The sequence below is a fragment of the Watersipora subatra genome, chromosome 7, assembly GCF_963576615.1.
Source record: "Watersipora subatra chromosome 7, tzWatSuba1.1, whole genome shotgun sequence".
Classification (NCBI taxonomy): Eukaryota; Metazoa; Bryozoa; class Gymnolaemata; order Cheilostomatida; family Watersiporidae; genus Watersipora; species Watersipora subatra.
In genome coordinates, this window is record NC_088714.1 from 9,999,604 (window position 1) to 10,022,685 (window position 23,082).

General features: G+C 32.5%; 1 protein-coding gene across 1 annotated transcript; it reads left to right on the plus strand.

Moving 5' to 3' along the window:
- The first annotated feature begins 308 nt into the window (after nt 1–308).
- Nucleotides 309–22,722, plus strand: LOC137400406 (receptor-type tyrosine-protein phosphatase epsilon-like). Its single transcript, XM_068086734.1, has 10 exons — nt 309–529; nt 1,399–1,534; nt 1,910–2,044; nt 15,245–15,341; nt 16,854–16,918; nt 18,960–19,082; nt 19,473–19,595; nt 20,478–20,620; nt 21,791–21,926; nt 22,648–22,722. The coding sequence occupies exons 1-10, from the start codon at nt 309–311 to the stop codon at nt 22,720–22,722; spliced, it is 1,254 nt and encodes a 417-aa protein (XP_067942835.1).
- Nucleotides 22,723–23,082: the final 360 nt, after the last annotated feature.

The window sequence follows — 23,082 nt, forward strand, 5'->3', positions numbered from 1 at the left end:
CGTATGAGCAATAATATTGATATAACTAACGAGCTACAACATTCTGAAGTTATGTCGATAGAAGTGTAATCCAACTACGCCAAATTTTATCCGTCACAAGGGTATTATTCGCACGAATACTGTTTATTCATGGTAAAGCTAAAGTGCCTTCATTCTATCTATTAAAGTTTTTGGTTATTTACTTAGACTTTGAGAGCAAGACTTTATAAGTTTGTCCTAACAATATTTAGCCCTATACCTTTATTGCACCCGGTCTATCAACTCCATATAAACATTTAACATTTCTTGCTGAATTTTCACTCGCAAGCATGGGTGGCTTCTATTTATGTAACAGATGTCAAATATGCAAACTGATATCACTTTCTGTTTGTTTATATGATGGCCTGACTAGAAGCATCAAGCATTTCAACTACTTGACTTGGCCAAACCATGGAGTACCTAATGACATTGGTCCCTATGTGACTTTCGTCTCTAAGATCCAGGCTTTCACATTCCGCCAGAAGGACTCATTGAGGCTCGTACACTGCAGGTAAAAAAGTTTTCCTGTGTTTCAGTCTAAACCTAACCACAACTGCCAAAAGTGAATTTAGTTTTGAAAAGTACTTATCAAATAGGTTTTATATGTGATGTTGAGTGAGGAAGAGAGTGCAAGAAAAGCCTTGTAAGGAAGAGTTGGTAAGAGAGGGTTTATCATGGACAGTTGGTAAGGTAAGTCTTGAAAAGGAGAGGTGGTAAACAACGGGTAGGAAAAGGAGGGCTAAGAAAGAAAGACTAAGAAGGGAGGTGATGCAAGAAAGCACTTATAAGGTTTTCAAAAGAAAAATTATATAAATTAAAAAAAATGCTTATTCACGTTGTAAAAATACTGCTATTAGCCGATCAGAATAGGCCTGTTGCATTTTGTAACATAAATAATTGTATTTCTAAAACATCTTTGGTTAAAACATATTTAATCCTAATTTAGAACTCTAATGTTTTTTTATTTTTAAATGTAAAAAAATCTTAGTTTTTAATTAAAGTTATCACAGTTGAAGCGCTATGAACTGATTTTAGTTAATCATACCTTGTTTATGTACTACTCATTACCTTTAACCAAAAGTTGCAAAGTTTGGCTCTAAAGGAGTATCTTTTGAGTAATTGGTGATGTTACAGTTCTTTTACATATCTGTTCTGTTATTAGTTTTCCTCTGTTCAAATATTTAGGCAATATCGAGGCCAAATGTATCTACTATAAAATAATTCAACGCAACGCAACGCAAGGGATAGCACAACGCAAGGCAAACCTTTGGTATATCACTAACCCGAGCTAGGTAACAAGAAACCTTTTTGATCTGTTATCTTCTCTTAAAATATTTCCACCATATTGAACGTGCTAACATTTAATGCAACTGTACACAGTGCCGGTGTGGGACATACAGGGACCTATATATCAATGGATACACTCCTGCGGCAAGTGGCAGCAGAGAAGGCTGTTAATGCATTCAGCTTTGTTAAAGAAATGCGAGCTCGACGTCCATGCATGATTCAGACAGTGGTAGGCAACTAATACTTGACCAAGAAATGGCCTTGTTGTAGCTGTTGTACTTTTCTTGTTGAAGCACTCAAAAAGCTTGTTAAAACTTATTTTCAACTGGCTTATTTATTACATGCCTGAGTTGCAAAAAAGGTGATTGTCCTATGTCAATACATGTATCCTAAATGGTAAGATTGAGGCTCACAAGATGACATTTGCCTCTGATACATGTGACTGTTGCATAATTAAATTTGAAATCAGTATCACAAGACAACAAATGTTGGTAGCTTCGAAGAGCACACTTGCAAGACCCTTTTTTAAGCCATCACTTCAAAAGGTAAAAGCAGCTAACATGGTATCTATGGTGTACATCACATAAAGTCATTCATATTGTAGGACCAGTATCATTTCTTATATAAGGCAGTGGTAGAGTTCCTGATAACCTCCCAATTTGTCTGCCCAGCTGCTGACCTTGAAAGCAAATTGACCAGCCAAAAAGCGGGAAAAGATGTCATTGCTGAAGAGTTTCTGGTAAGTGATAATATGTGTGATAATAGATATGTCCGAGCTTTAGGAGATAAGCCAAGCATTAAGATATAAGCCAAGCTTTAGGAGATAAGCCAAGATTAGGATAAGGCAAATTGTCTTTACTGAGACAACATTGGACTTTATTGCCAATACTTTCGCTACATTGGATGGCCGTTTGTGCATTTAAAAAGTGGCAGATTTAGGCTCTTTCATGAGTAACTTACTGGTTTCTAAAGCTTGAAACTTTCTCCAGAACCACCCTCTGTCAAACAGCAATGCTTATAGCTAATTCCACAAATTGCAGATAGTCAAAGAGATGGCACTGTGTAGTCAACTATTTCATATACGTGAAGCAACAAGTTGGAAATTATTCATCATATTGAAATCTTATCATACTGTACCCTACAATGTGTATGATTGTCTGAATCAGTAGACCATAATAAGGTACAAAATTACAATGGTAACAACAATATAATGCTATATTATAATAGGGTATGCAATGATAAAGTTAATAATATGTTATATTATAATGTGGTACATGGTAATAATGTTAATAATGTAATGGCATATAATAAAAGGTACATAATAATAAAGTTAATAATGTAATGCTATATAATAATAAGGTACACAATAATAATGATAATAATAGTATAATGATAAATAATAATAGGGTACACAATAATAATGATAATAATAGTATAATGTTATATAATAACAGGGTACACAATAATAATAATGATAATAGTAGTATAATGTTATATAATAATAGGGTACACAATAATAATGATAATAATAGGAAAATGTTATATAATAATAGGGTACACAATAATAATGAAAATAATAGTATAATGTTATATAATAATAAGGTACAGTACATAATAATAATAGGGAACACAATAATAATAATGTTAATAATACAATGTTATATCATAATAGGGCATACAATTTTTTTGCTAATGGATGCTCTTTGTTGGTTGATTCTGCTCAGCCTCTTCTCAGTCCAAAAGGGTAACTTAAATTATTAACTTTTCTGATAATTCTTATACTTTCTGCTTGTCAACTCCTTGTCCCACTATTAGCTCATGACTGTATGGCAGATTAAGAATTTTCAACATTTTTAATCTGGTGTTATCCATCCAGTACACATGTTGAGGCCAGCCACCTTTTACCTTTTATTCAGGCTGTTTTCATGTGGTAGCTGATGCCACTTTGTCGCTAGACACCATAAAAACATAATGAATGGTGGCGATGAAAACTGATAATCAATTCTTTCTGATATCAATGGTACAGCATGCTGAAAGCACCAAAAGTGCACGTTTATTATTATTGCACAGATTGATAGGAGCAGAAACAACAAACGGAAGGTATAAATTTGTTGTATCACTTGTTGATAGTGATAGCTAGATTTTAAAGGTTCAATGCTTGGCTTCACTGTAGTATATAAGATCCCCATATTTGCTTATCAGCAAGTTTATTGCAGTAAATTTTCCAATTTCCAATGAATGAACATACCAAGTAGTTTAGCTAAAAAGTGCAGGCAACTCAATTTGGTTGTTTTAACGTTTATAAGGGATCAAGAAATGAAATCCTTCTCTAGTTTCACAAAGGTTTCAAAGATAGTAACTAGCTGTTTTTAATTGCATAGATCTGTCCACTTTCTCAATGAAAACAATTGACTGTTTGACTTTAGTAAGAAAAAGGTATAATAACCTATTGGATATTTGCCAAGGGGCAAAGATTCAAGCTGGCTAAAAATCACTGATTGTGTACAAGAATATGACATCACACTCGCTGCTCATGAAATAAAACTGGTTTCTAATTGGTCCTTTACCACACACAGGACCTTGAGCTAACCTTTGGTATATCACTAACTCGAGCTAGGTAACAAGAAACCTTTTTGATCTGTTATCTTCTCTTAAAGCATTTGCAAACAAAACACTTATGTAAGTCGACCATGATTTCAGATAAGCTTTACCAAGTGGATCGGTTTTATGAATTGTTTTAATAAATAGGTTAGTGATATACCTTTGGCATATCACTAACCCGAGCTACGTAACAAGGAACTTTTTCACTAGCTTATCTATTTAGAAAGCATTAGCAAACAGTTCAGTTATATTTTAGTCTGTGGTAACTTCGGCTAAGTCCCACTTAAGCCTTAGTAAGCGAGTGGCGCTCCAAAATTGCTTAGCTGCATGATTGTCTATATGGGAGTAGTATGTAGAGAGCAGATCTACACAAAATAGGCGGAGCTTAGGGAGCAGGAAGTGACATCACATCAGGATCTGTTTGATTGACAGTTGGGGGGCGGAGCTAGGCGGTGTTGAGTCATGGTGTGAGTCATGGCGATCTGTGTGATTCGTGGTGCGAGTAATGGTGTGAGTTGGTTGGTGACGTCGCGGTGGTGGTGTCGGTGGCCGAGTGGTGAGTCGGGCCGCGAGACGATTCGCGGTTGTATTTGGGATTATCGGATTTCGTTGGCGTCCGGTAGAGGTCGCTCTTCCGTGCCGTTTCGGGGATTGACGGAGAGCTCGGTGGCGACGGGTTGACGGACGGTGGCGGATGGATTTCGAGATCGTCGGAGCTTGTATGTATTTTCTTTTTTCCGATCCCGAATGAGAATGATGTGTCCGCGAACGAATATTCATTTTGATTGTAAACTTCATAAATTCTGAAATTATCTATCGCCTCTAAGTCTTCATCAGGATTAAAACTTTTCAGAATTGACGGAGCATGCAATCTGAAGGAATTCAGAGAGAAATTAAAACAAAGATTATAAACTCTGTATATCAAGACAGTAATGAGTTAAGGAAATGATATTATGATTAAATTTTATATAGTTTATTTGATGATATATCATAGGGATTTAAACTTACTATCAATGGATATGTTATTGAATAAAAGTTTTGTATATAAAAATGCTAAAACATAATATAAAAAAGACTATTGAATTTCATTCAATCCCAATTTTCTTCTTCTTCTTTCATTGTCGAATGAGAATGAACTGTCTACAATCAAAACATACATTATTTTTAGTGAGATATAGTAAAAGTAAGACATACAATCAGATTAGATCATTCATTCAAACTAAAAATCAAATATAATGTAATACTTACTGAAGAAGAAGAAGATCCATCCTTTTTCTGAATGGAATCTTCCTGTCGAGATACGGGAGCCTGCAATTGCAATGATTACAGTCAGGATGGTTTACTATATCCTTGCTGAGATAGTAGACTCTACATTCACAATGGACTCCAACTTAAATTGTAAATTTCAATTGCATTAGTCATCGAATCATAGAATGATATGCAAGATGTAATGCAGACAGAATAGGATATGCAATCAGCTAGAGTAGGACATACAGACAATAAGAAAAACAAATATGTTACATCACATAGTCAGACTAGGACACACAGACAGAGGAGGATATTCAGTTAAAATAATCTGTTTTAATCTGAGTAGGGATATAACATACACTTTGCTAAGATATTGGAGTTTGCAATTGCAATGAATACAATCAGCCTAGAACACATAGTTACTACTCAGAAGAGAAGATTCATTGTATCATTCCTACATAACATCTAGATTGAATTTGTAGTACTTACTGTAAACCGTAATCTTTCGTTGAGATCTTGATAGAACTTTTCACGTAAGAGAAATCGACAAGCTTTTCGCTTCCGAACGCTTATTTCCATTCCATGAGAGCAGTAACCCCATCGCTTCACACATTTATCTACACAATGTAATCGTTCTTGAAATTTCCTTTTTCTGTTGTCTCTGGTACTCATTGTGAAATTATGAACTGAATTGAAAAGGCATATTCGCTCGAAGGTTTTATAACAAGTAGAAGTGTTGTCGCGGTTCAATAATTTTGTGATCTAATGATATATATAAACAGTTTTCGCGAAATTCACTTTCGCGAAATTCAATTTCACGAAAGTTGACTATATAATATATATGTGTAATTTCGCGAAATCCAATTTCGCGAAATCCAATTTCGCGAAATTCACTTTCGCGAAATTCAATTTCGCGAAAGTTGACTATATAATATATATGTGTAATTTCGCGAAATCCAATTTCGCGAAATCCAATTTCGCGAAATTCACTTTCGCGAAATTCATTTTCGCGAAAGTTGACTATATAATATATATGTGTAATTTCGCGAAATCCATATTCGCGAAATTCACTTTCGCGAAATTCACTTTCGCGAAAGTTGACTATATAATATATATAATGTGTAATTTCGCGAAATTCAATTTCGCGAAATTCAATTTCGCGAAAATCTGTTTACTATTTTCGCTTCATTAATTCCTTTGGACACACCCATCATTCTTCAATTCACTATATAAGCGTTGCATAATCTGATGGAATATTCTGCCTCATTAACCATCTCTTGATACCTACTTATATTTGAGAATTTGGGTCGATCGAGTGTTGATACCATAAGGCTTGTATGCTTCAGCTAGAATTCTGTTAGCCGGCTACTCGCGATTAAGTTCGTTGAGTGTCGCTGTTTTCAGGTGCTGTTGTGTGGACAAGCGCCTTGGCATTCGACTTGATTGTTTTCCTAGGTTTACCTATGGAATTCTCCTGTTTGGTTTGGCTTAACCATTCCATAACAGTTTCTCGACCAGTAAATAGATGAAGATGATGAACTAGTAAAGGGGCATACATGGATTAATATGTGGATTATTTTGAGGATAGCTCCAACTCAGTGTGAGTATATCAATATATAAAACTTATATCAAAAAGTAAATAATATTCGGTTGTATTTGTTACCAACTTTATTTCGATATAAAGTATATATGTATATTCAATTGTAAAATATAGAAAAAAAAATTTTATGTCAGATCTTCTAGTAATTTAACAATTTGGGAAGTTACTTGAATATGTACATTGTCAACACCTTCATTTTCTTCGTTATTAAGACTTTTACTAATTTTTTTTTTTTTTTCATTCCAATCATATCTATCTAGTATAGTTTTTCGAACTACATGATCTCGTGTATCTGTTTCAGAAATTTTTAGCATAACTGTTAGAAAATCTTCTATTGAACATCCTCTGCTCCAAAATATTGCAAAGAGAAGACAGTAATCTCCACATGTTGTTGAAAGAATTGTTTCCAATGAAACAACCTTGTTGCCAATGACGTGCAACTAAATTTTTGGTTCAACAATTCCATTTCTAATTATTTTTTCAAAAACGGTAAAACCAGACCGTTATCGTCATGACAATAAGAAACACACCGAGTTTGTTCAACGCAAAGAAAAGCGTCAGGAATTTTGTGAGAGTAAGAGTTGCTAAACAATTTTACACCTATCTTGTGGAGAATTTTGTTCTGAATAAGGTACATTTAAAAGTAAAACGATATATGTTTTCATTTTTTGAGATATTGCTTAAATACTAATGGTATATCGGATTTTTTAGAAAATCCGTTTGAATTAACTTGGGCAGAATAATCGTTTGGTCAACAATTAACGTGGTAGCGAAAGAGTTAATATACAAGTGAGCAGTGATTATAAATGTATATATAATAATAAAATGTGAGTAAGATAAAAGCTACTGAAGATACAATAAACAAAGCTAGGATTGTGCTAGCCCATGTTGATATACAAGGGAGCAGTGATTATAAATATATATATATATATAATAAATCGTGAGTAAGATAAAAGCTACTGAAGATACAATAATCAAAGCAGGATTGTACTAGTCTATGTTGATGTACAAGTGGGCAATGATTATAAATGTATATATAATAATAAAATGAGAGTAAGATAAAAGCTACTGAAGATACAATAAACAAAGCTAGGACTGTGCTAGTCCATGTTAATATACAAGTGAGCAGTGATTATAAATATATATATAATAATAAAATGAGAGTAAGTAATGTGAGTATATATAATAATACATTTTATTATTATATATACATTTATAATCATTGCTCACTTGTAAACCAACATAGACTAGTACAATCCTAATTTTTGTTTATTGTATCTTCAGTAGCTTTTATCTTACTCACATTTTATTATTATATATATTTATAATCACTGCTCCCTTGTATATCATCATGGACTAGTACAATCCTAGCTTTGATTGTATCTTCAGTAGCTTTTATCTTTACTCACATTTTATTATTATATATACATTTATAATCATTGCTCACTTGTATATCAGCATGGCCTAGCACAATCCTAGTTTTGCTTATTGTATCTTTAGTAGATTTTATCTTACTCACATTTTATTATTATATATACATTTATAATCACTGCTCACTTGTATATTAACATGGCCTAGCACAATCCTAACTTTGTTTATTGTATCTTCAGTAGCTTTTATCTTACTCACATTTTATTATATATACATTTATAATCATTGCTCACTTGTACATCAACAGGGTCTAGCACAATCCTAGCTTTGTTTATTGTATCTTCAGTATCTTTTATCTTACTCACGTTTTATTATTATATATTCATTTATATTCGCTGCTCACTTGTATATTAACATAGACTAGCACAATCCTAGCTCTGTTTATTGTATCTTCAGTAACTTTTATCTTACTCACATTTTATTATTATATATACATTTATAATCATTGCTCACTTGTATATTAACACGGACTAGCACAATCCTAGCTTTGTTTATTCTATCTTGAGTAGCTTTTATCTTACTCACATTTTATTATTATATATACATTTATAATCACTGCTCACTTGTACATTAACATGGACTAGCACAACTCTAGCTTTTATCTTACTCACATTTTATTATTATATATACATTTATAATCATTGCTCACTTGTATATCAACATGGCCTAGCACAATCCTAGTTTTGCTTATTGTATCTTTAGTAGTTTTTAACTTACTCACATTTTAATATTATATATACATTTATAATCACTGCTCACTTGTATATCAACATGGACTAGCACAATCCTAGCTTTGTTTATTGTATCTTCAGTAGCTTTTATCTCACTCACATTTTATTATTATATATACATTTATAATCATTGCTCACTTGTACATCAACATGGTCTAGCACAATCCTAGCTTTGTTTATTGTATCTTCAGTAGCTTTTATCTTACTCACGTTTTATTATTATATATTCATTTATATTCGCTGCTCACTTGTATATTAACATAGACTAGCTCAATCCTAGCTCTGTTTATTGTATCTTCAGTAACTTTTATCTTACTCACATTTTATTATTATATATACATTTATAATCATTGCTCACTTGTATATCAGCATGGCCTAGCACAATCCTAGTTTTGCTTATTGTATCTTTAGTAGATTTTATCTTACTCACATTTTATTATTATATATACATTTATAATCACTGCTCACTTGTATATTAACATGGCCTAGCACAATCCTAACTTTGTTTATTGTATCTTCAGTAGCTTTTATCTTACTCACATTTTATTATATATACATTTATAATCATTGCTCACTTGTACATCAACAGGGTCTAGCACAATCCTAGCTTTGTTTATTGTATCTTCAGTATCTTTTATCTTACTCACGTTTTATTATTATATATTCATTTATATTCGCTGCTCACTTGTATATTAACATAGACTAGCACAATCCTAGCTCTGTTTATTGTATCTTCAGTAACTTTTATCTTACTCACATTTTATTATTATATATACATTTATAATTACTGCTCACTTGTATATTAACACGGACTAGCACAATCCTAGCTTTGTTTATTCTATCTTGAGTAGCTTTTATCTTACTCACATTTTATTATTATATATACATTTATAATCACTGTTCACTTGTACATTAACATGGACTAGCACAACCCTAGCTTTTATCTTACTCACATTTTATTAATATATATACATTTATAATCATTGCTCACTTGTATATCAACATGGCCTAGCACAATCCTAGTTTTGCAATTATTATAAAGTGCTGTAAGAGATCATCAAGAGTGTTAATAAAGTACTGAGAATAAGTATATGTACAATTATTATAAAGTGCTGTAAGAGATCATCAGGTGTGGTAAAAAAGTACAGAGAATAAGTATGTGTACAATTATTATAAAGTGTAGTAAAAGACCATCAATAGTGTTAATAAAATACAGAGAATAAGTATCTGTACAATTATTATAAAGTGTAGTAAGAGATCATCAAGAGTGTTAATAAAGTACAGAGAATAAGTATGTGTACAATTATTCTAAAGTGCTGTAAAAGATCATCAGGAGTGTTAATAAAGTACTGAGAATAAGTATGTGTACAATTATTATAAAGTGCTGTAAGAGAACATCAGGAGTATTAATAAAGTACAGAGAATAAGTATATGTACAATTATTATAAAGTGCTGTAAGAGATCATCAAGAGTGTTAATAAAGTACTGAGAATAAGTATATGTACAATTATTATAAAGTGCTGTAAGAGATCATCAGGTGTGGTAAAAAAGTACAGATAATAAGTATGTGTACAATTATTATAAAGTGTAGTAAAAGACCATCAAGAGTGTTAATAAAATACAGAGAATAAGTATGTGTACAATTATTATAAAGTGTAGTAAGAGATCATCAAGAGTGTTAATAAAGTACAGAGAATAAGTATGTGTACAATTATTCTAAAGTGCTGTAAAAGATCATCAGGAGTGTTAATAAAGTACTGAGAATAAGTATGTGTATAATTATTATAAAGTGTTGTAAGAGAACATCAGGAGTATTAATAAAGTACAGAGAATAAGTATATGTACAATTATTATAAAGTGCTGTAAGAGATCATCAAGAGTGTTAATAAAGTACAGAGAATAAGTATATGTACAATTATTATAAAGTGCTGTCAGAGATCATCAGGAGTGTTAATAAAGTACAGAGAATAAGTATATGTACAATTATTATAAAGTGTAGTAAGAGATCATCAGGAGTGTTATTAAAGTACAGATAATAAGTATATGTACCATTATTATAAAGTTCTGTAAGAGTTCATCAAGAGTGTTAATAAAGTACAGATATTAAGTATATGTACAATTATTATAAAGTGTATTAAGAGATCATCAAGAGTGTTAATAAAGTACAGAGAATAAGTATATGTACAATTATTATAAAGTGCTGTAAGAGATCATCAGGAGTGTTAATAAAGTACAGAGAATAAGTATATGTACAATTATTATAAAGTACTGTAAGAGATCATCAAGAGTGTTAATAAAGTACTGAGAAAAAGTATATGTACAATTATTATAAAGTGCTGTAAGAGATCATCAGGAGTGTTAATAAAGTACTGAGAATAAGTATATGTACAATTATTATAAAGTGTAGTAAGATATCATCAAGAGTGTTAATAAAGTACAGAGAATAAGTATATGTACAATTATTATAAAGTGTATTAAGGGATCATCAGGAGTGTTAATAAAGTACTGAGAATAAGTATGTGTACAATTATTATAAAGTGCTGTAAGAGATCATCAAGAGTGTTAATAAAGTACAGAGAATAAGTATATGTACAATTATTATAAAGTACTGTAAGAGATCATTAGGAGTGTTAATAAAGTACTGAGAATAAGTATGTGTACAATTATTATAAAGTGATGTAAGAGATCATCAAGAGTGTTAATAAAGTACTGAGAATAAGTATATGTACAATTATTATAAAGTGCTGTAAGAGATCATCAAGAGTGTTAATAAAGTACTGAGAATAAGTATATGTACAATTATTATAAAGTGCTGTAAGAGATCATCAGGTGTGGTAAAAAAGTACAGAGAATAAGTATGTGTACAATTATTATAAAGTGTAGTAAAAGTCCATCAAGAGTGTTAATAAAATACAGAGAATAAGTATGTGTACAATTATTATAAAGTGTAGTAAGAGATCATCAAGAGTGTTAATAAAGTACAGAGAATAAGTATGTGTACAATTATTCTAAAGTGGTGTAAGAGATCATCAGGTGTGGTAAAAAAGTACAGAGAATAAGTATGTGTACAATTATTATAAAGTGTAGTAAAAGACCATCAAGAGTGTTAATAAAATACAGAGAATAAGTATGTGTACAATTATTATAAAGTGCTGTAAAAGATCATCAAGAGTGTTAATAAAGTACTGAAAATAAGTATGTGTACAATTATTATAAAGTGCTGTAAGAGATCATCAAGAGTGATAATAAAGTACTGAGAATAAGTATGTGTACAATTATTATTAAGTGCTGTAAGAGATCATCAGGAGTGTTAATAAAGTACAGAGAATAAGTATATGTACAATTATTATAAAGTACTGTAAGAGATCATTAGGAGTGTTAATAAAGTACTGAGAATAAGTATGTGTACAATTATTATAAAGTGTAGTAAAAGTCCATCAAGAGTGTTAATAAAATACAGAGAATAAGTATGTGTACAATTATTATAAAGTGTAGTAAGAGATCATCAAGAGTGTTAATAAAGTACAGAGAATAAGTATGTGTACAATTATTCTAAAGTGCTGTAAAAGATCATCAGGAGTGTTAATAAAGTACTGAGAATAAGTATGTGTACAATTATTATAAAGTGCTGTAAGAGATCATCAAGAGTGTTAATAAAGTACTGAGAATAAGTATATGTACAATTATTATAAAGTGCTGTAAGAGATCATCAGGTGTGGTAAAAAAGTACAGAGAATAAGTATGTGTACAATTATTATAAAGTGTAGTAAAAGTCCATCAAGAGTGTTAATAAAATACAGAGAATAAGTATGTGTACTATTATTATAAAGTGTAGTAAGAGATCATCAAGAGTGTTAATAAAGTACAGAGAATAAGTATGTGTACAATTATTCTAAAGTGCTGTAAAAGATCATCAGGAGTGTTAATAAAGTACTGAGAATAAGTATGTGTACAATTATTATAAAGTGCTGTAAGAGATCATCAGGAGTATTAATAAAGTACAGAGAATAAGTATATGTACAATTATTATAAAATGCTGTAAAAGATCATCAAGAGTGTTAATAAAGTACAGAGAATAAGTATATGTACAATTATTATAAAGTGCTGTCAGAGATCATCAGGAGTGTTAATAAAGTACAGAGAATAAGTATATGTACAATTATTATAAAGTGTAGTAAGAGATCATCAGGAGTGTTATTAAAGTACAGATAATAAGTATATGTACATCTAATCTGATTGTATGTCTTACTTTTACTATATCTCACTAAAAATAATGTATGTTTTGATTGTAGACAGTTCATTCTCATTCGACAATGAAAGAAGAAGAAGAAAATTGGGATTGAATGAAATTCAATAGTCTTTTTTATATTATGTTTTAGCATTTTTATATACAAAACTTTTATTCAATAACATATCCATTGATAGTAAGTTTAAATCCCTATGATATATCATCAAATAAACTATATAAAATTTAATCATAATATCATTTCCTTAACTCATTACTGTCTTGATATACAGAGTTTTTAATCTTTGTTTAATTTCTCTCTGAATTCCTTCAGATTGCATGCTCCGTCAATTCTGAAAAGTTTTAATCCTGATGAAGACTTAGAGTTCATGTAAATCTCACTTCGATCCAATATCATGAGAGCTGGTGTCAACCATTGAAATGATGAGGGAATGTTATACTTTTGAGGTTCGATGATCGAACATAATACCACACGCTCTCCCTTACGTTCAACGAAGAATTGCAACGCAATCTCACAATTGTCATTTTCTTCAGACTTATTTGCTTGTATTACTTCTAACGAAGCTGGAATATCCAAAACTTTTAGATCAATCCATTTCCATGGTTCTTGCATTTCCTCGGTTTTAAAAACTGTTGCAATAGGTGACGTAATTTTCTCATCTCCTTCCATATAATTTTCCTTGGATTCGAATAACCGCTTTACTACCGAACTTTTTCTTGATGATCTTCGTAATGACGTAGTTTTGTTCAATCTAGACTTGGTTGGTCTTCTATACTCTCTTTGTTTCATATTCAATTGGGAAGTTCTTTCAGAAATAATGTCGATATTCATACTATTGGAAGTTGACTCCTCAGAAGCTCCAGTAACAATCAACACTAACTAATAATACTTCATCAATTTATACATTATCTTTAAAAAAGTAGTGGAACCATAACAGCGATGGATAATTTCAGAATTTATGAAGTTTACAATCAAAATGAATATTCGTTCGCGGACACATCATTCTCATTCGGGATCGGAAAAAAGAAAATACATACAAGCTCCGACGATCTCGAAATCCATCCGCCACCGTCCGTCAACCCGTCGCCACCGAGCTCTCCGTCAATCCCCGAAACGGCACGGAAGAGCGACCTCTACCGGACGCCAACGAAATCCGATAATCCCAAATACAACCGCGAATCGTCTCGCGGCCCGACTCACCACTCGGCCACCGACACCACCACCGCGACGTCACCAACCAACTCACACCATTACTCGCACCACGAATCACACAGATCGCCATGACTCACACCATGACTCAACACCGCCTAGCTCCGCCCCCCAACTGTCAATCAAACAGATCCTGATGTGATGTCACTTCCTGCTCCCTAAGCTCCGCCTATTTTGTGTAGATCTGCTCTCTACATACTACTTATGGGTGACAAGGATTAATTACAAGCGTCGTTCTGAATAGTATTATTTACCCATCATGCCGCTTTATTTTTATGATAATGACACCTATATAAAAACAATAGTTCAATTTAAAAGTATATGCTGCTTGAGTATTTTCTGTAGTTTCATTACTAAAGTTCAGAACGAAGTTTAGGATTTTTTGCTGAAAATCAAGTCATCCAATTTAATAGAGCTTGGCTCTTGAATAAAATCAGTGTATGCGGCATTGAGTTGACTAGTTTTACAACAGTAAATTTCAAGGTTGTCAAACACCATTACACTACTCTACATGTATTGATGCCAAGTGTAAACAAAACAAAAGGGTTATATGTCTACATAACAGTTAAGTAATGGTTCTAAATTGAGTGATGATACACAGTAGCTGTCATTATTTGTTCTCTCTGCAGTAAATATCTAGTGAAATTACTCGTTGTTAGTGTTTGCCATGTCACCAAGCTAGCAGTGGTGTGAACTTGCTAACAGTTCAATCGATCTTTCTTCTTTTGCAGCCTTTGCTTTGGCTTTTATGTTTTCAGATGTTTATTGGGTATCAAAGCTTTAAACTTTAGGTATATCCAGTATCTTTTACAGAGGTTATTGGATGAAAATTTATTGATTTTGCTTTGCATAAGATTTTTTGGCTACTGTAGCACATTGAACAAAGAGTGGAACTGGCCAAGTTTGACTGCAGTGTGGGAAAAGAGCCAGAAAACAGAGAGAAGAATAGATTCTCTGAAATATTGCCAGGTATTATGTTGTGCAAAGTGTTATGATGTACCAAGAAATAAATACTGTCAAGTATTGCATACTGCCAGGAAGTAGGTAGTGCTGGGTCTAATATGATATGAAACATTACGTCATGTCCGGTGCTCCATAGTGCCAGGTTTCATGTTGTGTTGCTCGCTATGTATATCTCGACTGAATGTAGTGCCAGGCGCTGTACAATTTTATGTGCTAATGAAAATGTCAAATGACATACTTCTATAAGTAGTGCAAAGGGCTATGTAGTTACTTTACCTAGAGTGACAGGTATTACCTATAATTTGTTATTTAGTGCCAAATAGTACGTGACAGAGTGTCAAGTGGTATGTAATACCTATTGTTGAGTGTATTCATTTAAACATGTGAAAGGGTGAAGCACACACCTCAAACTTCAAAGCAAAGCAACTTTGTAAAACCTAGTCTAGAGTGATGTCAGAGAAGAGGCAAAATAAAGCCTCTTATGATGCAGATGCAACTGATTCACTTCACTTCTTCTTTTCAGTGAATTATAAGTTTTTATGGTAAAACTACCTTTTACGCATGCCATAAAAGGATTGAGATAAAGATGCTTCTAAATTTGATTGTCTTTATGGTGTTGTGTTGACAAGTTTGGAGATATATATACCTTTAGCAGCAGCCAGAGAATATATATACCCTCTGACATGTTTAAGTCAGCATACATATATGTATGCTGACTTAAACATGTATATTGTTGTCTAACATGCTCTGCCAGTTACAGTAGTTTACAAGCAAATTAAAAGTTCAAATCAAAAATGAAAAGAAATGCTTACCTCAACAAGTAGGTTTGTGTCTAAATGGCTTATCAGTTGATTTGTTTAAACTGTGAGTGCATATCAATAATGAAACTTCCGTATGAAAACATTTGGATTTAAAGGTAATCTCATGTCACTTGGTTAGCAATCAATAAAATACATTTATATGCTTTTTTATAACACAACATCTGAACAGTTCTTGTAAGGCAATTAAAAACAATAGTTTTTTTGTAAAGCGGTTTTAGTTTGAAGTTTGTTTTGTGGTTTCTTCTTTATCGTAAATGGTACAAATAGCAATGAACTTCAGCTTGATAGAGTAAAAGTGGTTATTAATTGTTTTGTCGCCTCATCAAATAAATGTAGTCCAATAATCTGATACAAATGGCATTATTTCAAGTACTTTCTGAAATACCAGTTAAATATTTAAATTTTATGCTGCAGACAAGTGATTAAAGCCATGCTATTTCATACTTAGTTAAACAATGCTCATTTACTTCATATGAAGAAGATTAGTCAGATGTCTCTGTATTTATTTCTGTGAACTTGAGAACACCTAACCAAGTTCTACAAGCATGTTGGAGTGTTGATCACAAATAAGCCGCAGTTTCAGTAAGCAAGTAGAGGCTTTATTCAAAAATTCCAAGTTATGCAGAGAAACATATGTCTCTATCTATACTTACTCACACGTATCTTGATGTTTAACTGTAATGACTGGACATTGTAGCTTCACATAGCAGTTTGTTCCTTGGGGATGGAGGTGACAGCTATATCAATGCTGTCCTCGTTGATGTGAGTATTCTTTACGAGTATAATTAACATTTTTAACGATATATAAATGATAGTTAATGCATATAAGGCTTAACCACTTGTAATATACAACATAATGGTCTTTATTTCAATGTCGAATCAAACATATAGCATTACGCTGTATTTAGAACTAATAAGATAAATTGTGGTTTCACCGGAAGTTATATACACAATGAACTGATAACTACTTCCTTCCTCTTTACAACCACAATTATACTGCTTTTGGCACTCGCAGTACATTCTGTATTGCCATAAAAAATTGATTATTAGATGTCAGTAGCATATTCTGTTAAACAAAAAGTTTCATTTCCCAATTGATTTTTTCAATGTACTATGAAACCAAAAACATATTTCCAAACTGCTTAAAAGCAGTGATATACAGCCCCCAAAGATAGGCGATGGCTATCATATTGGGCGAGGTTTAATGATCACTCTCTATTAAGATTGTGCTAGCCTGGGTTTTGGAGCTAACACAATTCTGGCGGGGCGGTCGTGTTGCCTTGTTAGGTTTTGGAAAACACGACTGGCTGTTATCGTTTCATTAGCTCATTCAGTGAGTAGACCCCGCTGTTCACAATAGCAAAATTTGAATTTCTACAATGTAGGGGTAATACCTAACCAAAATAATGGATCCATGCAAAATAAAACTTTTCAAATTACCTACTTTTAATAATTTTGAAATTGGTAAAAGTCGTAGTATATGCTTAAAGTTGAATATAATTTACCCAAAATTACACAAAAAATGGCCTTTTTTTCTTAGTTTTTGATTAATATATTTTGCAACCTCTAATATAAAATGACAAATTATTTTATTGCTTTCACATTGTTTTACCTGGCCAATAAGATGGAACAGGAGGCAAAGCCGTGCAGTGTAGTTTTCATACTCAAAATCTAAATATAAAACCGAATAAAAACTATTATTGATCGTGAAATATTGATCGTGAAATTATTGAAATTATTGAAATTATTGATCGTGATCGTGAAATATCACGAATGCTTGTGAATGGCCACTGGCTGACCAACTGACTGATCATAACGGTGACAATATTGGGATACTATATTTATTTGACAGCGAAATAAATTCAACATATCAGTAAAATAACCACTATAGTTCGTAATATTTGTAAATTTACAATGGGCTTTATTCAGCATATTCGTTTGTTAGGGTGCCGTGTTCAAGTTCATCCGAACAAAGCTCGATCGTTAAGCTCCGGCCCCATGATAGCCGTCGGCTATCCTTGGGGGCTGTATATCATTGTTGGAAGGTTGTTTGTTCAAGATGGCTAAGCAAAGCAAGTTATCTTAATCAGCAAATTTTGCATTCCACATTGTTGATCTACTTGTTGCTAAAAACAAAAGCGCCATCTTATTTATAGCACAACAAGTGAGAGCACTCAAGTCTGATTACTATTAATAATCATTCCATCTTACTGCTTTCTATTTTATCTATCAGGTTTTAATTTTTTATAACTACTCAATAACAATAAACTTGCAATGAGTTAATCTACTTTTTTTTAACAACTATAGAACAATCTCCCCTTTCGAAACAAAAGTTTACTCTCAATTCCTCCTATTCAAACTTTAAAATAACTACTACATTATATTTGCTCTAAGTGTAGGAGTCTCATGTAAATAAGACTGCCTAGAATCGCTTACAGGAACATGCTTATGTATAAGCTGATATTCAATGGTATGCTTAAACTATTGCCACAAGCTGACATTGTTTAAGATTGCTGCCAGAATAATAACTGTTATAAACAGACTAGTTTGGCAGTGCTGCCACTAAATAAAGAGCAACCAGGCTTTTCGCAAAATTGTACCACATGAACATATTTCTTCACATATTTCTCAAGCGGGTTAAGAGCTATAACTTAGCCTTTAAAATTGAAACTTTCCTTCTTGACAGCTTTAAGAGGAATGTCTGTCTGTATGTGTGAAGGACACAGGATCAAGAAAAATAATTGCAACAGCAAAATCCCTTCTTCGGTCACGAATAAAAACTTCAATTAAAACTACTTTTTAGGCTCATAGAGAAAAGAATCACTGGGTGGCTACCCAGCTGCCTCTCTCTAACACCGTGGGTGACTTTTGGAAAATGGTTCTTGACCAAAATATAAACGCGATAGCACAGCTTGAAGGAGCGCAGGTAGGAATTTGTAAAATAGTACTAACTAGATGTTATAGTTCTTACTTGAAGGAACCAAGGTAAGACTTTGTATGCCAGGTTATGGTTGTGCAGAGAATAGAACATTCTAAAGGTAGCAAGAAAGCAGATAGCAGTGTAATGCATGTCTTGAGTGAGATATTAAAATAGTGGGTGATTGTGAATGCTAAGATACATTCAAGTCGACTTCCCTTCAAGGATGAGTGCTTTAAAACTATAAATATGAGAAAAGACTTGTTGTACATGTTTTATATATTTGCATAGTACTCAAAAATTCATTATTTGTTAAAAACAAAAACTCTGATGCCATGCTGCCTTTAGGAAAAAACTTGATAAAATAGATGCTCATGTTATTGCTATTGTTGTATTTAGGTAGCATTTTACGCGAGAAAAGATGGTGAGAGTCTGGTTGTCAAACCATATACAATTTCCCGTATCAGCACTGAACAGTCTGGCCAGACTACAGAGGTCTCTCTGAGAGTTGAATCTGAGAATGTAAGTCAGTGCTGCCGATTGTATTATATTAGTTTGTACTTTTCAACAGCTCATCAGCACTGAAGGTGAAGTGGTTGAAATGAGCGGCATGTGAGATAACCAAGTGAAAATTGAAACTGTATGGACAACTCCTAAAACACAAAGTTTTCTGAAAAAGCGACTACAATCACGTTTTTTGGGAATTCTTTGCATATTGTGAATCTATGCAGCCCAAATACACACATTTTCGTAAATAAGTGCACTATATTTTAGGGAAAGACATTATAGCTTCGAAAACAATCAAAGGTTATCCAGATATCCTTTGCTTAATATGCGTAGCTCAACCTGTTTTAGCCAGTAAAACATTAAAAAGTGATCTATTTCAGCCTATAGTGAAATGAAAATGACCCTCATTATCCCGCAACATCTTACTATATGTTGTATTTTCGTTTAAACATTTCTATTAGGTGAACTGATTTACCGTACAATGTTCCATTTAGGGACCTACTTTAATATACAACATATATACATTCCCAACAGATGGGCTTTTGTTTCAATCAAGCTAAATGGCCAATCTAGAGCTATTTTGTTCTCCCACCAAAACTGTATTTCTTTCTATTCTTACAAGAATTTTGATCTCTTTTACTTTTCTTTATTTTACTGATTTACATCGAAATTTTTTTGCTACTTTGCGTACATACTTCTATAAGTTCCAACTATTTTTAACAAAACTTCTCATATTTTGCTGGTTCATGATTGTCATTTTTCTGCATAGTGCAGCTTTGTGTATACGGATATCACAGTAATGTTGATTATTCTTTCTAGTTTTTTCTATACTTGGTGCCTAGACTAACTTTTTTTATTATACTATGAAGCTAACAGTTATGTTTTTATGAGTTGCAGATGAAAGCAGCAAGCGTTCAGGTTATTGTTGCCACGGAATGGGAGACGGACATACCTTCTACTGAGACTATTATCCAATTACAAGGTGTTCTTGAGAAAAAACAACAGCAAACAGGCAACAACAGAGTCTGCATCACTTGCAAGTATGTTATAATTTTTACTACACTGGCAGTAAACCCAGACTTTGCTGAGGGAGGGTTCACTTGTCATGCATTCGACCGCAAGTCATGTGACCGAATGAACATTTATCTCAGTAGTTTTTCATCAAAGAAGTGTAGCATCAGTAAGTTTACTCTAGAGAAGTATGATTACTAAAAACAGTTCTATCTGAAAATTAAACAGTTTAAAATAATAAATTGAAAGAATTTTTATAAAGGAACCATCAAATATTGACAACAAAACTTCAGTTTAAAATTAAGTCATACAAAAATTTAAATTGTCTGAATGTACTTGCTGACATTGTTTAAATAACACTTTTTTGCTATGCTTAGCTTTTTACCTACTTACATTAAAATAAAGTAATTGTGTGCATTCTTTAACTAAGCTTTTTAATTATGTTTTCTAGTAAAACTTTTTAGCCAATAAACATGCTGTTACTATACTTTTTGGCTAAATTTCTAGCTGCCCTAAAGTCCTTCAAGCGTATTTGGTGAAAATTCCTCCAAGCCCCATGTCCAACTGTTATATGTACATTGCTATGAAGTCATTTGATCAAAACTTCTGTGATCATCTGATCAAAACAATCATTATTGACACAGTCTGATTTATATTCTTTTTGAAATCACTATTTGGTAAATCAACAACCACAGATGAGATAGGAGCTTTAAAACTCAAACAAGTTGGGATGGGTTATTTTGATTTTAAACAAAATTAATAGTCGTGTAACATTCCCAAATTAAATCGGAGCAAATGCAAACAAAAAGCTTCTGTGTTAATAAATAATAAACTATTGGGTAAAAAGGCTTCTTGCTCTAACTCAGAGCAAAATGTTAAACTCCCTTATTAATAGAATAATTTCACAGAAAAATCTGAAATGAATAAATTTCTAAAAGAGTATATATTTTTATTGAGACCAATAGGCTTTTCTTTTTTTGCAACATCCTAGATAATTTGCTAGAGTTTAATTGTACTCGATTGGCTGTAATGTTCAGCAATCGATTGAACAATCTCAAATTCAATTAGCCCTAAATTTACATCATATGCACGATAAGATGTCACTCAATATAAGTCAACTTATAACTTGTCACCCATGAGCAGGTAGTGTGTGCCAAATTTGGTGTTAAACGTTCAAGGCCGTGAGGTTATATTTGCAGCAATGGGGCAACTCGATGTGGCACCTTTATCATCTCTTATAACGCCATTGAGAAACTGAAAGCTGAGCAAGAGGCTGACGTCTATAACCCTGTGGTGATGGCCAAGCACCGACGGCCTCAGTTCATTCCCTACTTTGTATGTTCTACGATTTTCTACATAAGCAAGTTGTTATGTTAGGATCAGAGACTATACCAACTAACCACTATGCATGTTGAAAGCTTAGAGAGTATGCCAATATGGAACAAAACTAAAATTGAGGAATTTAACATACAGAACTTCAAATGTTGAACGGCGTAATATAAGGAACAACGTTTGCTTTTGCTATTTAATAAAAGGTTAATTTTAACACCAAATTTTTGAATAATATATATTATACGGCCCAGCTTTGGAAAAAAAAAACTGTAGTGCTTTGTATTTTAGCTACGAACATGAAGTTGTTAGCTTAAGTGGTGCATCACTACCTTTTGCTTTAGAAGTAACTACAGAAAACAACATCTACTTTAAAGCCATTAGAGCTGTGGATAACTGACCATATTATTTTGTGACATAGTTATATGTTTTTGATACATACTCATAACTGGTTTGATCAACAACTCAGTACTCCAAAGTTTTTTCAAAAAGAGTTCGTTTTAACCAAACAGCTAACAATTTTCACCTTCTTGTTAACTCAATCCTTTAGCGAAATAATCTTAGTATTATGGTCTTCAGGCAATTATGTCATTGGGAAACCGACGTGAGAGTATTAATGCTAGTATATAATTTTATCTATTCTCAAAAACAAACTAACGGCTTATCTAAAAGAGTGTGTGTGAGTTGTCACAACATATCTACTGCTATGTTTTTTTGTGTATTGTAGAAGCAATATGAGTTCATCTATCAGGTCCTGAGTGCTTATGCAGAAAGCTTCTCTGAATACGCCAATTTTAGATAAACCAGCGACTGGGTGCTCGGTGTATCACATATGTGTGAGTGACTCGCCTCAAGTTATACAGTGACAAAAGTATATTTTAGATGTTCTATTCTGAAACTTTTCAATGCTTATGAATTATATAATTTTTTTCTGCCAAATTCATGTTTGATTATTTCATATTTTTAGTGTTACCTTTAATTCTACCTTAGCGACTGCAGCTGCCTAAAGCTAACACCACAGACATTGTGTTGCTATACACTGTTAGGAATACTTTAATTTATTTTCAACATTGAAGCCAATATTTTTTAGCTGATAATCCTTTCCACAAACTTTACATATTTTAAATTCACCCCAGTTTTATTTAAATGATAAACTGCTAAA

What these genes read in the sequence shown, in the direction of transcription:
- LOC137400406 (XM_068086734.1), top strand. Translation starts at nt 309, where the DNA reads ATGGGTGGCTTCTATTTATGTAACAGATGTCAAATATGCAAACTGATA. An exon ending in TCATTGCTGAAGAGTTTCTG is followed by an intron (nt 2,045 to 15,244) that starts GTAAGTGATAAT and finishes TGGCTACTGTAG; the next exon opens with CACATTGAACAAAGAGTGGA. An exon ending in CACAGCTTGAAGGAGCGCAG is followed by an intron (nt 19,083 to 19,472) that starts GTAGGAATTTGT and finishes TGTTGTATTTAG; the next exon opens with GTAGCATTTTACGCGAGAAA.